At 38.4% G+C, this 12,714-nt stretch overlaps 1 protein-coding gene across 1 annotated transcript in view; it reads left to right on the top strand.

The window, feature by feature from the left end:
- RSF1 (remodeling and spacing factor 1) overlaps positions 1-12,714 on the top strand; it is a 157,999-nt gene that overhangs the window by 64,557 nt on the left and 80,728 nt on the right. The window contains exons 3-4 of the mRNA XM_015115269.3: positions 5,213-5,305; positions 11,626-11,831. Of these exons, the coding sequence (XP_014970755.3) occupies positions 5,213-5,305; positions 11,626-11,831 (299 nt within the window). The remainder of the gene's footprint in view (positions 1-5,212; positions 5,306-11,625; positions 11,832-12,714) is intronic.

Raw genomic sequence — 12,714 nt, 5'->3', positions numbered from 1 at the left:
TAGTCTTTTATTATGTAGGTGAGTTTTCAGCCTGAGCTGTGCCATGTTCCCCATTTCTTTGTTACTGTGCATGTGCTAATGAAAAAGGGAAGATGGAGTTTCCATGGTGGACATGCCTGGCCCCCAGGTAGCCCTTTTCTATTGGCACAGCTGCCAGCATTCCCCCGTGCAAGCTTTCAGCTTCCATATTTATGTTTGCAGCTCGATTTTTCAGGCTGTTCTTTGTTAGAAAAATAAATAACTTCTCGGGCTGCTTTTTGTTAGAAGGGAAGTTCTGCTGAGGACTCTCTTGCCCTCACTGTCTGCCTAAATAATTTCTTTCTATCTCCTGTATCAGTTTCAATGGGTTGTCTTTTTCACCATGGTATCTGAGCTCCTAGACTAGTTACTGCCATTTAGTCTGCACATAGTAATATTTGTGGAATCACTGGTTAAGTGAATCTCTATCAACTTTATGTTTCTCAATTGTAAAATAAGGATTTGGATCTAAATGATCTCCAAGGATTCCCCTTGTCAAATATAAAGCCTGACACTAGTTAAAGCTTGATAAAGACAGATTTTACTTAGTAACTGTCGCAGTACAGGAAGGAGCTGTGTTGTGTTCGAATTTGTGCAGAGGTGACTGGGTGTTTATAAGGGAGAAAGAAGGAATAGGGAAAGGAGTGGGAGGAATGGGGGAGCTTTAGTCAAGTTATGGAAGTGAAAAATTTAAAAAGCAGCTAAGAGCGTTGTTGACTTTCTATGATTATGTCATTTTTGTCTTCTAACTAGCATTAATGGAAATTAGGCATCTACCCTCTCACAGAGACTGGTAGACTAAGGCCCTGTCTGTTGGTTACATTTCAGAGGAATGGCCTTCAGGTCCTTCAGAAAGATATTCTGAGTCTTAGGAGATACATATGCATCTCAAGGGGACAGAAGAAGGATTTACAATTTTAAATTTGTTTGTTTAATAAATGGGAAGGGAAGGTCTGGGACCTGTCTTAAGTCAGATGTTGGCTGGAATCAGAAGTAAATTCCTTTGAGAGCCTTGGGTTTTTCCAGACAGGAACTAGCTCCCCCCAGGGATGAGACCTTAGGCTCTTAGAATCTCTTTTTAAATTTCTTATGAGTTATCTGAAAGAATTATTGGTACTTTGATTGTTTATATAAATCCAAGATAAATCAGTTAATGATCCCACTGAGATAAAGTCTATATATTTGCTCTGTAGGCATGTGAAGTCACCTTTCCTATATATATTGAGCTGATATGGAACCTTTAAAAAAGCTCCTGCCCAACATTTTCCATCCTCATCCTCCACTTTGTTTACCTGTATGTAGAGGTTAGGAGGAAAAGATGCAGGGGGTATTGGAACGGCAGTAGACTGGTGGCCAGGATGCCTCCCTGGCCACATATTTGACTTTCACCCTTGAAGGCACTAAACATTGATTCTGGTGTTGTATCAGGAGAACGGTTGTCCCTCAAGCACCATGCAGGAGAATGCAATAGGACCTGACCTGTCAGCTAGATTTATAGAGAATCAAACAGAACAAGTATTATAGAATAATGATTTATGGTGATAATAGGTATGAATGTTATGTCAAATTGTTCATGTTTTAGATATTAGAACATTCTCTCCCTCGAGAAATTGCATGTAAAACCAAATTATAATTATAAGGCTTCTTGGTCAGAATCAAGTTGGAGCATGGGGAATTAATATGAATTACCAATGTAATTAGGATCTGGTTGCTTCCAGGACCCAAGAATTCACCGTTATAGACAGTCTCTGATAGACACAGCTAATTTCTGGCTCCCTAGGCAGATTATAGCTCATGAGCCACATCCTGCCTGGTACCTGTCTCAGAAAGCTAAGAATGGTTTTTACGTATTTAGATGATTGGGAGAGAAACTCGAAGAGTAATATTTGGTGACATGTAAAAATTAAATTCAAATTTCATTATCCATAAACAAAGTGTTACGGGAATACAGCCATGCTATTCATTTATGTATATTCTATGGCTGATTTTGCACCATGATAGTAGATTTGAATAGATTCAAGAGAGACCCTATGGCCCACAGTGCCTAAATTATTTCTTGTTTTGGCCCTGAGAAAAACTTTGCTTGTCCCGGGTGTACATTAAATAGTTTTGCCTAATAATTATTTAGATGTCATTTTGAATAATCTTTTTATTTGCAAGTTTTATTTGCAGTGTTCATTTTGTGGTAATAGTAGGTTATGGCTGTTTTGTGCATAGCTAATTAGTGGATTTTTTTTTTTTTAACATCAAATGGCACAGGAGTATGTCTAAATTGCCCTTAAAGAAATACAAAATGGGCCAGGCGTGTGGCTCACGCCTGTAATCCCAGCACTTTGGGAAGCCAAGCCAGGTGGATCACAAGGTCAGGAGTTCGAGACCATCCTGGCCAATATGGTGAAACCCCGTCTCTATAAAAAATACAAAAATTAGCCGGGCATGGTGGCGGGCGCCTGTAGTCCCAGCTGCTCGGGAGGCTGAGGCAGGAGAATCGCTTGAACCTGGGAGGCGGAGGTTGCAGTGAGCCAAGATCGCACCACTGCACTCCAGTCTGGGCGACAGTGAGACTCTGTCTCAGAAATACAAAATGAATAGTAAATTTATCTTTGAAATCTGCAAAACAAATGTATTGTACCCTAAATGCTATAAATAAAGGTCAGTAAATTTAAGTTAAGCAGTGTGGGGGCAAAGGATTTTTATCATCTTTATATCCATTTCTCTTTTTTTATCCTCCCCTTTTACACATAGATGCTAAGGTAGTTGTTGTTTTTGGAATTTGTGACACCATGAGCCATTGGCTGTGCTTCTGTATCTGGTTTGTTGGCCAAACTTTGGAGCTATGTCATTTTTCACCTCTCAGATACTAAGGATGAGCTTCCCATACTCGGCATTAGCCTCTGGGATAGTCAGCCAATGTTATCTTCTTCTAGGGGCCTGGTACTCAACCAAGCACTCAATAAATGCTTCATTCAGGTCATAGCCGGACTCTGCATTGTTGATTGAAATTTGAGATATTCACATACCAGAAAATTTACCCTTTAAAAACAAACAATTTAGTGTTTATTAGTGTATTTACAGGGAATGTACAACAATCATAATTATCTTAATTTGAGAACACTTTTATTACTCTGAAAAGAAATTGCCTACCCATCAGCAGTCACTTCCCATTGCTTCCTTCCCCTATCCACTGGGAACTGCTAATCTACTTTTACCTATATGGATTTGACTATTTTAGACATTTCATATACATGGAATCATGCAATATGTGTCCTTTTGTGTCTGGTTTCTTTCACTTAAGATGTTTTCAAGCCTCATCCATGCTATAGTATATCACTACCTCATTTCTTTTTATGGCTACATAAAATTCCGTTGTGTGATGTACCACAGTTTATCCATTCACCTGTTAGTGGACATTTGGGTTGCTTCCACCTTTTGGCAGTTGTGAATAATACTGCTAGGAACATTTGTATACAAGTTTTTGTGTGGATGTATGTTTTCCTCTTTCTTGTGTAAATAGGAGTATAATGGCTATGTCATATGGTAGCTAAATATTAACATTTTAGAAACTGCCAAGCTGTTTTCCCAGGCAACTGCACCATTTTACATTCTCACTAACAACCTGTGAGCATTCAGATTTTCCATGTCCTCACCAACATTTATTATTATCTTTCTCATTGTGGTAAAGTGTCTATTCAGATTCTGACATTTTAGCTTTTGGTATAATCACTTTAGGGTCTTCCTCGTGTAATATTTCTATTTTCCCCTTTTTCTGTATATCTGTTTTTTTCCTCTCTAAAAACATAACACTGTCAGCCAGAGGAAGTAATATATTCTAGGGAATGGGAAACTTATGCTTCCTGTGAGTCTTTTAAGACTGTCCATTGTCCATCTGGGCAACATGGAGAAACCCTGTCTCTACAAAAAACACAAAAATCAGCCAGGCGTGGTGGCACATGGCTGTAACCCCAGCTCCTTGGAAGGCTGAGGTAGGAGGATCACCTGAGCCTAGAGAGGTCAAGGTTGCAGTGATATGTGATTGTGCCACTGTAATCTACCCTGGGTGACAGAGTGAGACCTATCTCAAAAAAAATGATCCTCTATTATATTGTTCCTGGCCATACTGGTTGTTTTGTATTCTTTTTCTATATTACTACTAATCTATTATTTTATTACACAAATCAATGAAAAGAGATGACACTAGTGCAGGCTAGGAAAAGGGTAACCCACCTGAGAGAGCCAGCTTGTTTTTCTCCTGTCTACCTCATTCCCTATACTCCAGGTTAATCTCTTGCCTTGTGTTGGTTCTTCTCCTTTGGCCCTCATTATGCTCTTTGCTCCTTGAATTGCAAGAAATATGTGAAATTGCTGGCATTTTGTATCATTTTATGCCTACTTAATGGCCTTTAAGATAATATTATTACTGTTCTGGTTTTATTGCTGAAAAAACTAACTCACAGAGGTCATAGAACCTGTTTGCATTTCATAGAACCCATTTGCATTTCACTGTGTGTTAATTTCCCTTACTGGCTTCCTCCGACCTCTAGGTTAGGGGGATGCTGCTAAAATGAGAAAAAGTTTCTTGCACTGGCTTTGAAGTGCAGTGGTTATTCAGATCTTCTTTGGTCTGTTACAGTGGCTCTGGTTTGCCTGAAATGCTTGTGTAGAAAGAGAAGCCTAGACATTTATCTTAAAGCCAAGTTACATAAGTTTTCATATGCCAAGAATGGAATTTTAGCTTTACTCCTATATAGTAGAATAATGAGTTCGAGAGAGGCGTGGTTAAAAGTATGTATACAATTTGGCATGTTTTTTGAACTAATTCTGTCCTAGGCATAAAAATGAATAAATTTTTGTCATCGCCCTAAAGGAACTTCCAGCCATTTGGAGAGATGGAATCAAATAATTACTCTCATGTGGGAAATGTGTCTAGAAAGTATGTATAAAGTTCTTGATAGCAGAGAAGAGAGCTACAGAGATCCCTTCTTACCCTAAATTCGGTTATCAAACAATAGTAAATACTTTTTATCATTTTAAGTAGTATGCATTTTAGGGTGCAGTTGGATTGGACTGTTTGGTGTAACCTCTTACCTTTATAAACATGTATTAACAAGAACAGATAGCATAGTTGTACAAGCCTACCAATATAAATAAAACAAAAATTGCTTTCATGTATTAAGATGTTAACTTTATCTGACAGATATGCCAAGAGTTTAACAGTACCTGGGCATGGGAGATGGAGAAGAAGGGCTATCTTGAAATGAGTGTTGAATGCAAACTAGCACTCTTAAAGGTAATAAATTTATTATTTGTTACAGTTATTTCAATTTCAAATTTAATTTTTGACTCCTGGTTAAATTGGAAAATAAAAAGTAGACATTTTTATTATTAGCAGAAGAGGAGTCTATTTTTTGGTGACAATCTATTCTTTAAAGTGCTGTTTTTTTTTAATGCATACGTATATCTAGGTTTAATTATCTCTTCTTGTAGGGACAGTAATAACATGGGCAAGCAGTTGGTTCAAATTAGTTTTATTCATTGTTTTCAACCTTCACAATCATTACTATATACTGTAAACTGTGGATAATTTTCTACTGATTTACTAAATTAGCAATTTGATACTGTTTTCTGGATGACTGGGAGCATGTCATTTTGTACTTAATACAACCCTCACATAACCAAACCAACTTGATTTCAATGGGTCATCTCAAAGTAGGCTTTTTTACAAGTTTGAGTTTTCCTTTCTTTTCCTGCCTACTTCCTGTCATTGGCCCTAATTAGTAGCAAAATGGCCAGCATGATAGAGGGGAAAAATATTCTTTGTGAAAACATTAATGAAGTTTTTGCTACTTCTAAAATTTATAGTGTTTTGTAAGTAGGCTTCTTTATTCAAAAGACCTCAAGATGTTATGATGAACCTTAAAATATAATGTCAGTATACATATTATTATTTTGGAGATAGATAAGACTATAGAGTACGTGTTATTTTGCTCTTAGATGTTGATTGCTGTTGGTGCCTACACAGAAGTCTTCAAGATCAAAAAGATACCTGTCTTAGAAAACCAAATGTCATAGTAAACTCAGATTTCAGGGTGTATAATCATGCAGGTTCATCTGTCTCTAGACCAGCTTGTGGTCCCAAGGGGGTAATTAGGGTGATTCCTTGCTAGTCAAAGTTATAGAAATTATACTCATAACTTTTATTAATCCCAATTTTTGAAATACCTTTTTGTGCATTCCTATAATGCATGTAATACTTTAGTATCCATACTGACCTCTAGGTTAGGGGGATGCTGCTGAAATGTATGTAATACTTTAGTATTACATATATTATATATTAGTGCATATATATATGTTAGTGTATTATGTAAATACATAAGAAAGTGGATATAATACATACATATAACTTTTCAGGATGTGTTACAAATTTTTTTAATAGTAAGGATGCTTGATCAAAAATGTTTAGAGACCATTGGGATAGCTGACATAGGCAAAGGCATAAGGGCTGTAATAGGAAGTAACTTAATGTGTTGTCTGCCTGGGCAGCGATACCCAGGAAGAAATCTGACTTATACCCTAATCATATATGAAATATATAACAAAAAGTTAGTTAGTTTTTCCAGTCTAGTATGTGAATATCTTTTTTTAAGAGAATTCTCTAGAGCCAGTTATCAGTGAAAAATCTACCTTCCTTGAAAACTGCGTATGTCTCAGGCTTTCAAAAACAGATAGTCCTTTGAAGAATAATGTTCACCTAAAACCTGGAAGAAAGATTATAGAAAGTTTTATACCGTGTATCCTGAATAACCAACATGTTAATTAAAAAAAAAAAAAAATCCAAAGGAAATTTTAAAACTCTTGAGAGAAATGAAAATGGAAACTCAACATGCCAGAACTTACAAAATGCAGCAAAAGCAAATCTAAGAGGGAAATTTATAGCAATCAATGGCCACATTAAAAAAGAAGAAATCTCAAGTAACAACCTAATTTTACACTGCAAGAAACTGGAAGAACAAACTAAACCCAAACTTAGTAGAAGGAAGAAAATAACCAACATATGAGTAAAATTAAATGAAATAGAGACTTAAAAAATGGTGGAAAAGATAAACAAAACTAAGAGTTGGTTTATGAGAAGATAAACAAAACTGACAACCTTTAGCTAGGCTAAGAAAGAGAGAAGACTTAAATCAGAAATTAAAGTAGAGACGTTATAACCAATACCACAGAAATACAAAGGATCAAAGAAACAACTGTGAACAATTGTTTGGATTATATAGAAAAAAATGGATAAATACTAGAAGCATGCATCTTACCAAGACTGAATTACAAAGAAATAGAAAATCTGAACAGACCAATAACAAGTAAGAAAATTGAACCAGCAGTCAAAAATGTCCCATCAGAGGAAAGCCCAGGGTATGATGGCTTCACAGCTAAATCCTACTAGACATTTAAAGAATAACTAATGCGAGTCCTTCTCAATGTCTTCTAAAAAACTGAAGAGGAGAAAATACTTCCAGACTAATTTTACAAGGCCAGCATTATACTGATCCCAAAGCTGGACACAAACACTATAAGAAAAGAAATATTCCCGATGAACACAGATGCAAAAATCCTTAACAAAATACTAGCAACCAAATTTAACAGCACATAAATGGGATCATTCACCATGATCAAGTGGAATTTATCCCGGAATGCAAAGATTGTTCGTCATATGCAAATCAGTAAGTGTGATACATGGCCAGGTACAGTGGCTCACACCTGTAATCCCAGCACTTTGGAAAGCTGAGGCAGGAGAATCACTTGAGCCCAGGAGTTCAACACCAGCCTGGGCAACACAGCAAGACCACTTCTCTGCAAAATATTTAAAAAGCTGGCTAGCTGGGTGTGGTGGTGTGTACCTGTAGTCCTAGCTACTGGGGAGGTTGAGGCGGAGGATTGCTTGAGCTGTGATCGTGCCACTGCACTTCAGCCTGGGTAACAGAGTGAGACTGTCTTTAAAAAATAAATAGCCAGGTGGGGGTGGCTCACGCCTGTAATCCCAGTACTTTGGGAGGCTGAGGCAGATGGATCACTAGAGGTCAGGAGTTCAGGACCAGCCTGGACAACATAGTGAAACCCCATCTCTACTAAAAGTACAAAAATCAGCTGGGCATGGCGGCGCATACCTGTAATTCCAACTATTAGGGAGGCTGAGGCAGGAGAATCGCTTGAGCTCAGGAGGCAGAGGTTGCAGTGAGCTGAGATCGCACCACTGCACTCTAGCCTGAGTGACAGAGAAGACTCTGTCTCAAAAAATTAATTAACTAAATAAAGTTGTGATGCTCCACATTAAGAGAATGAAGGACAAATATTATATGATCATATGAATATATGCAGAAAAAACATTTGAGAAAATTCAACTTTGCTTTCATGATAAAAACTCACAACAAATTAGGTATGAAAAGAATATGTGTCAGTGCAATAAAGGCCATATAAGACAACCTCACAGCTTACATGGTACCAAACTGTGAAAAACTGAAAGCTTTTCCTTTAACATCAGGAGCTAGACAAGGACACCCACTTGCCACTTATATTCAATATAGTACTGGAAGTCCTAGCCAGAACAGTTAGGTACAAAAAGAAATAAGTCATCGGAATTGGAAAGGAAGAAGTTAAATTGTCACTGTTTGCAGATGACATGATTTTACGTATAAAAAATCCTAAAGGCTTAACCAACAGACTATTAGAACTAATAAATGAATTCAGTAAAATTTCAAGATATAAAATCAATATACAAAAATCAGAAGTGTTTCTACTTACAAATCACAGACTATCCAGAAAAGAAATTATAAAAACCGATTCATTACAATAGTATCAAAAAATAAAATATTTAGGAGTAAATTTGACCAAAGAGGTAAAAGATCTCTGTACTGAAAACTACAAAACATTAATGAAAGAAAATACAAATGAGGCTGGGCGCAGTGGCTCATGCCTGTAATCCCAGCACTTTGGGAGGCCGAGACGGGCGGATCACGAGGTCAGGAGATCAAGACCATCCTGGCTAACACCGTGAAACCCCGTCTCTACTAAAAATGCAAAAAAATTAGCCGGGCGTGGTGGCAGGCGCCTGTAGTCCCAGCTACTTGGGAGGCTGAGGCAGGAGAATGGCGTGAACCCAGGAGGCAGAGCTTGCAGTGAGCTGAGATCGCGCCACTGCACCCCAGCCTGGGCAACAGAGCGAGACTCTGTCTCAAATAAAAGACAAATGAAAAGATGTCCTGCGTTCATGGATTAGAAGAATTACTCTTGTTAAGATGTCCATACTGCCCAAAGTGACCTACAGATTCATTGCAATCCCTATCAAATTCCAGTGGCATTGTTCACAGAAATAAAACACAACCCTAAAATTCATATGGAACCACAGGAACCTGAATAACCAAAGCAATCTTGAGCCAAAAGAACAAAACTGGAGGCATCATGCTACCTGATCTCAGAATCCACTAAGTTATGGTAATCAAACTACATGGTACTGGTAAAAAGCAGATACATCGACCACTAGAACAGGACAGAAAGCCCAGAAACAAACTCCTGTGTTGATGGTCAGTCGCTTTTTGACAGTGGTGTCAAGATTACACACTGAGCAAAGGACAGTCTATTCAATAAATGGTGCCGGGAAAACTGGTCATCCACATGCAGGAGAATGAAATTAGACCCTTATCTTACACCATACACAGAAATTATCTTAGTGGATTAAAGACTTAAATATAAGACCCGAAAGTATAAAATTACTAGAAGAGTTCAATATTCAAACCATATAAAGAACTCAAGCAACAGCAAGAAAACAATCTGATTTTAAAATGGGCAAAGGACTTCAATAGACATTTCTCAGAAAAAGACGTAGGAAATGGCCAACAGATATATGAATAAATGCTCAGTATCACTAATTATCAGGCAAATGCATTTTAGAACCACAATGGAATATCACTTCATGCTTGTTAAGATGGCTGTTATCAAAAAGACAAGACAAGAGATAACAAGTTTGGTAAAGATGTACAGAAAAGGGAACCTTTGAGGCCAGGCACGGTGGCTCGTGCCTGTAATCCCAGCACTTTGGGAGGCCAAGGCGGGCAGATCATGAGGTTAAGAGATCAAGACCATCCTGGCCAACATGATGAAACTCTGTCCCTACTAAAAATACAAAAATTAGCTGGGCATGGTGGCGCACCCCTGTAGTCCCAGCTACTCGGGAGGCTGAGGCAGGAGAATCGCTTGAACCCAGGAGGCAGAGGTTGCAGTGAGCCGAGATCGCGCCCCTGCACTCCAGCCTGGTGATAGAATGAGACTTTGTCTCAAGAAAGAAGAGGGAGCCCTTTTATGCTGATTGTGAGAATGTAAATTAGTTCGGCCATTATGGAAAATAGCATGGGGGTTCCTCAAAAAATTTGAAATAGAACTACCATATAATTCAGCATCCTACTACTGGATATATATCCAAAGGAAGTAGAATTTGTTTCTTGAAGTGGTACCTGCACTCCCATGTTCACTGCAGCATTAATCACAATAAGGTTGAACCTGGAGGACATTATGTTAAGTAAAATAAGCCAGGCACTGAAAGAAATACCCCATGATATTACTTAATGTGGAATCTAAGAGTCAGACTCATAGAATCAGAGTAGCGTGGTGATTACCAGGGATTAGGGAGGTGAGGGGTAGATTGGGGAGATATTGGCCCAAGCTACGAAAAGTCAGACAGGAGGAATTAGTTCAGGAGATCAGTTGTACAACATGGTGAGTATAGATAATAACGATATATAGTATATTTGAAAATTGCTAAGGGGCTAGATTTTAAATGTTTTCACCACTAAAAATTCTAAGTACATTAGGTAGTAGATGTGTTTATTAGCTTGATTTAGCCATTCCACACTATACACATATATCAGAATACCATGGTGTATACCATAAATATATGCAATTTTTTAAATGCAATTTTTATTTGTCATTTTATATAAGGAAAATGGGAAAAAACTACATGAAACTTTTTTAATAGAAAAATTTTTTTTGAGGCAGGGTCTTGCTCTGTTGCCCGAGCCAGAGTGCAGTGGCGAGATCATATCTCACCTCATCCTCAACCTCCCAGAGTAGCTGGGACTGTAGGCATGCACCACCATACCTGGCCAATGTTTGTATTTTTTGTAGAAACAGGGTTTCACCATGTTGCCCAGGCTAGTCTTTAACTCCTGGACTCAAGCGATCCTCCTGCCTTGGCCTCCCTAAGGGCTGGGATTACAGGTGTCAGCCACTGTGCCTGGCCTAAAACAGAAAATCTTACACCATGAGATGATTTGGGAGATTTTAGTGCAAACGGGCTCATTCCTTTTGAAATAAAACTTGATTTGTGTGTCAGTGATTGTGTTAAACCTATAAATTGGTATGGTGTTAATATAAAATGTTCCTTAAAATGTTGGCTATTCTAAACAGTATGTATGAAAGTGGGGAGAGGATAGTGAAAGAAGGAATGCAGTATGTTTGTTCTGTCCACTGCTTTCCCTGAATCAGTTCTACGGTTGTATCATCTTTATTGTGATGGAGAAATATTTGTGAGGTATGTTAAGCCGTGTTATGACTATTTTTCAGTACCTCTGCGAGTGTCAGTTTGATGACAATCTCAAATTCAAGAATATTATTAATGAGGAGGATGCCGATACTATGCGTCTCCAGCCAATTGGGCGAGACAAAGATGGCCTCATGTACTGGTACCAATTGGATCAAGATCACAATGTCAGAATGTACATAGAAGAACAAGATGATCAAGATGGCTCTTCATGGAAATGCATTGTCAGGTATCTTTTATTGGAACCTTTTTACACTTATGTGTTTTGTACATTGATCTCGTTTAAAAACTAGGATGTTATCTATGAGACAGAAGTGGTTTTTTTGTGGGTTTTGGGAGTTTTCTTTTTTTTTTTTTTTTTTGGAGACGGAGTCTTGCTCTGTTGCCCAGGCTGGAGTGCAGTGGCCGGATCTCAGCTCACTGCAAGCTCCGCCTCCCGGGTTTACGCCATTCTCCTGCCTCAGCCTCCCGTGTAGCTGAGACTACAGGCGCCCACCACCTTGCCCAGCTAGTTTTTTGTATTTTTTAGTAGAGACGAGGTTTCACCGTGTTAGCCAGGATGGTCTCGATCTCCTGACCTCGTGATCCGCCCGTCTCGGCCTCCCAAAGTGCTGGGATTACAGGCTTGAGCCACCGCGCCCAGCAGGTTTTGGGAGTTTTCAAGGCCTCACCTAGTATCCAGCATAGTATCCATAGTACGCACTTAGTTTTTTATTTGTCAAGTAAATGAAAATATTCAGCAGTTCAGTCGATATTATATACACATACTTTATACATCAGGAAGCCAGAATCTGAATAGTTATAAATAATATGGACAGAAAAATACATTGTTAGACAAAAGCACAAGAAAAGCATTGTTTGGTTCTTATTTAGCTATAGTTTTCTTTTTTTTTTTTAAACAGAGTTTCGCTCTTGTTGCCCAGGCTGGAGTGCAATGATGCAATCTTGGCTCATTGCAACCTCTGCCTCCCGGGTTCAAGCGATTCTCCTGCCTCAGCCTCCTGAGTAGCTGGGATTACAGGCATGTGCCACCATGCCTAGCTAATTTTGTTATTTTTAGTAGAGGCAGGGTTTCTCCATGTTGGTCAGGCTGGTCTCAAACTCCCAACCTC

The sequence above is a fragment of the Macaca mulatta genome, chromosome 14, assembly GCF_049350105.2.
Source record: "Macaca mulatta isolate MMU2019108-1 chromosome 14, T2T-MMU8v2.0, whole genome shotgun sequence".
In the NCBI taxonomy this organism is placed as follows: domain Eukaryota; kingdom Metazoa; phylum Chordata; class Mammalia; order Primates; family Cercopithecidae; genus Macaca; species Macaca mulatta.
Note: the sequence above shows the minus strand (reverse complement) of the source record. Positions and strands in the feature narration are given on the sequence as shown.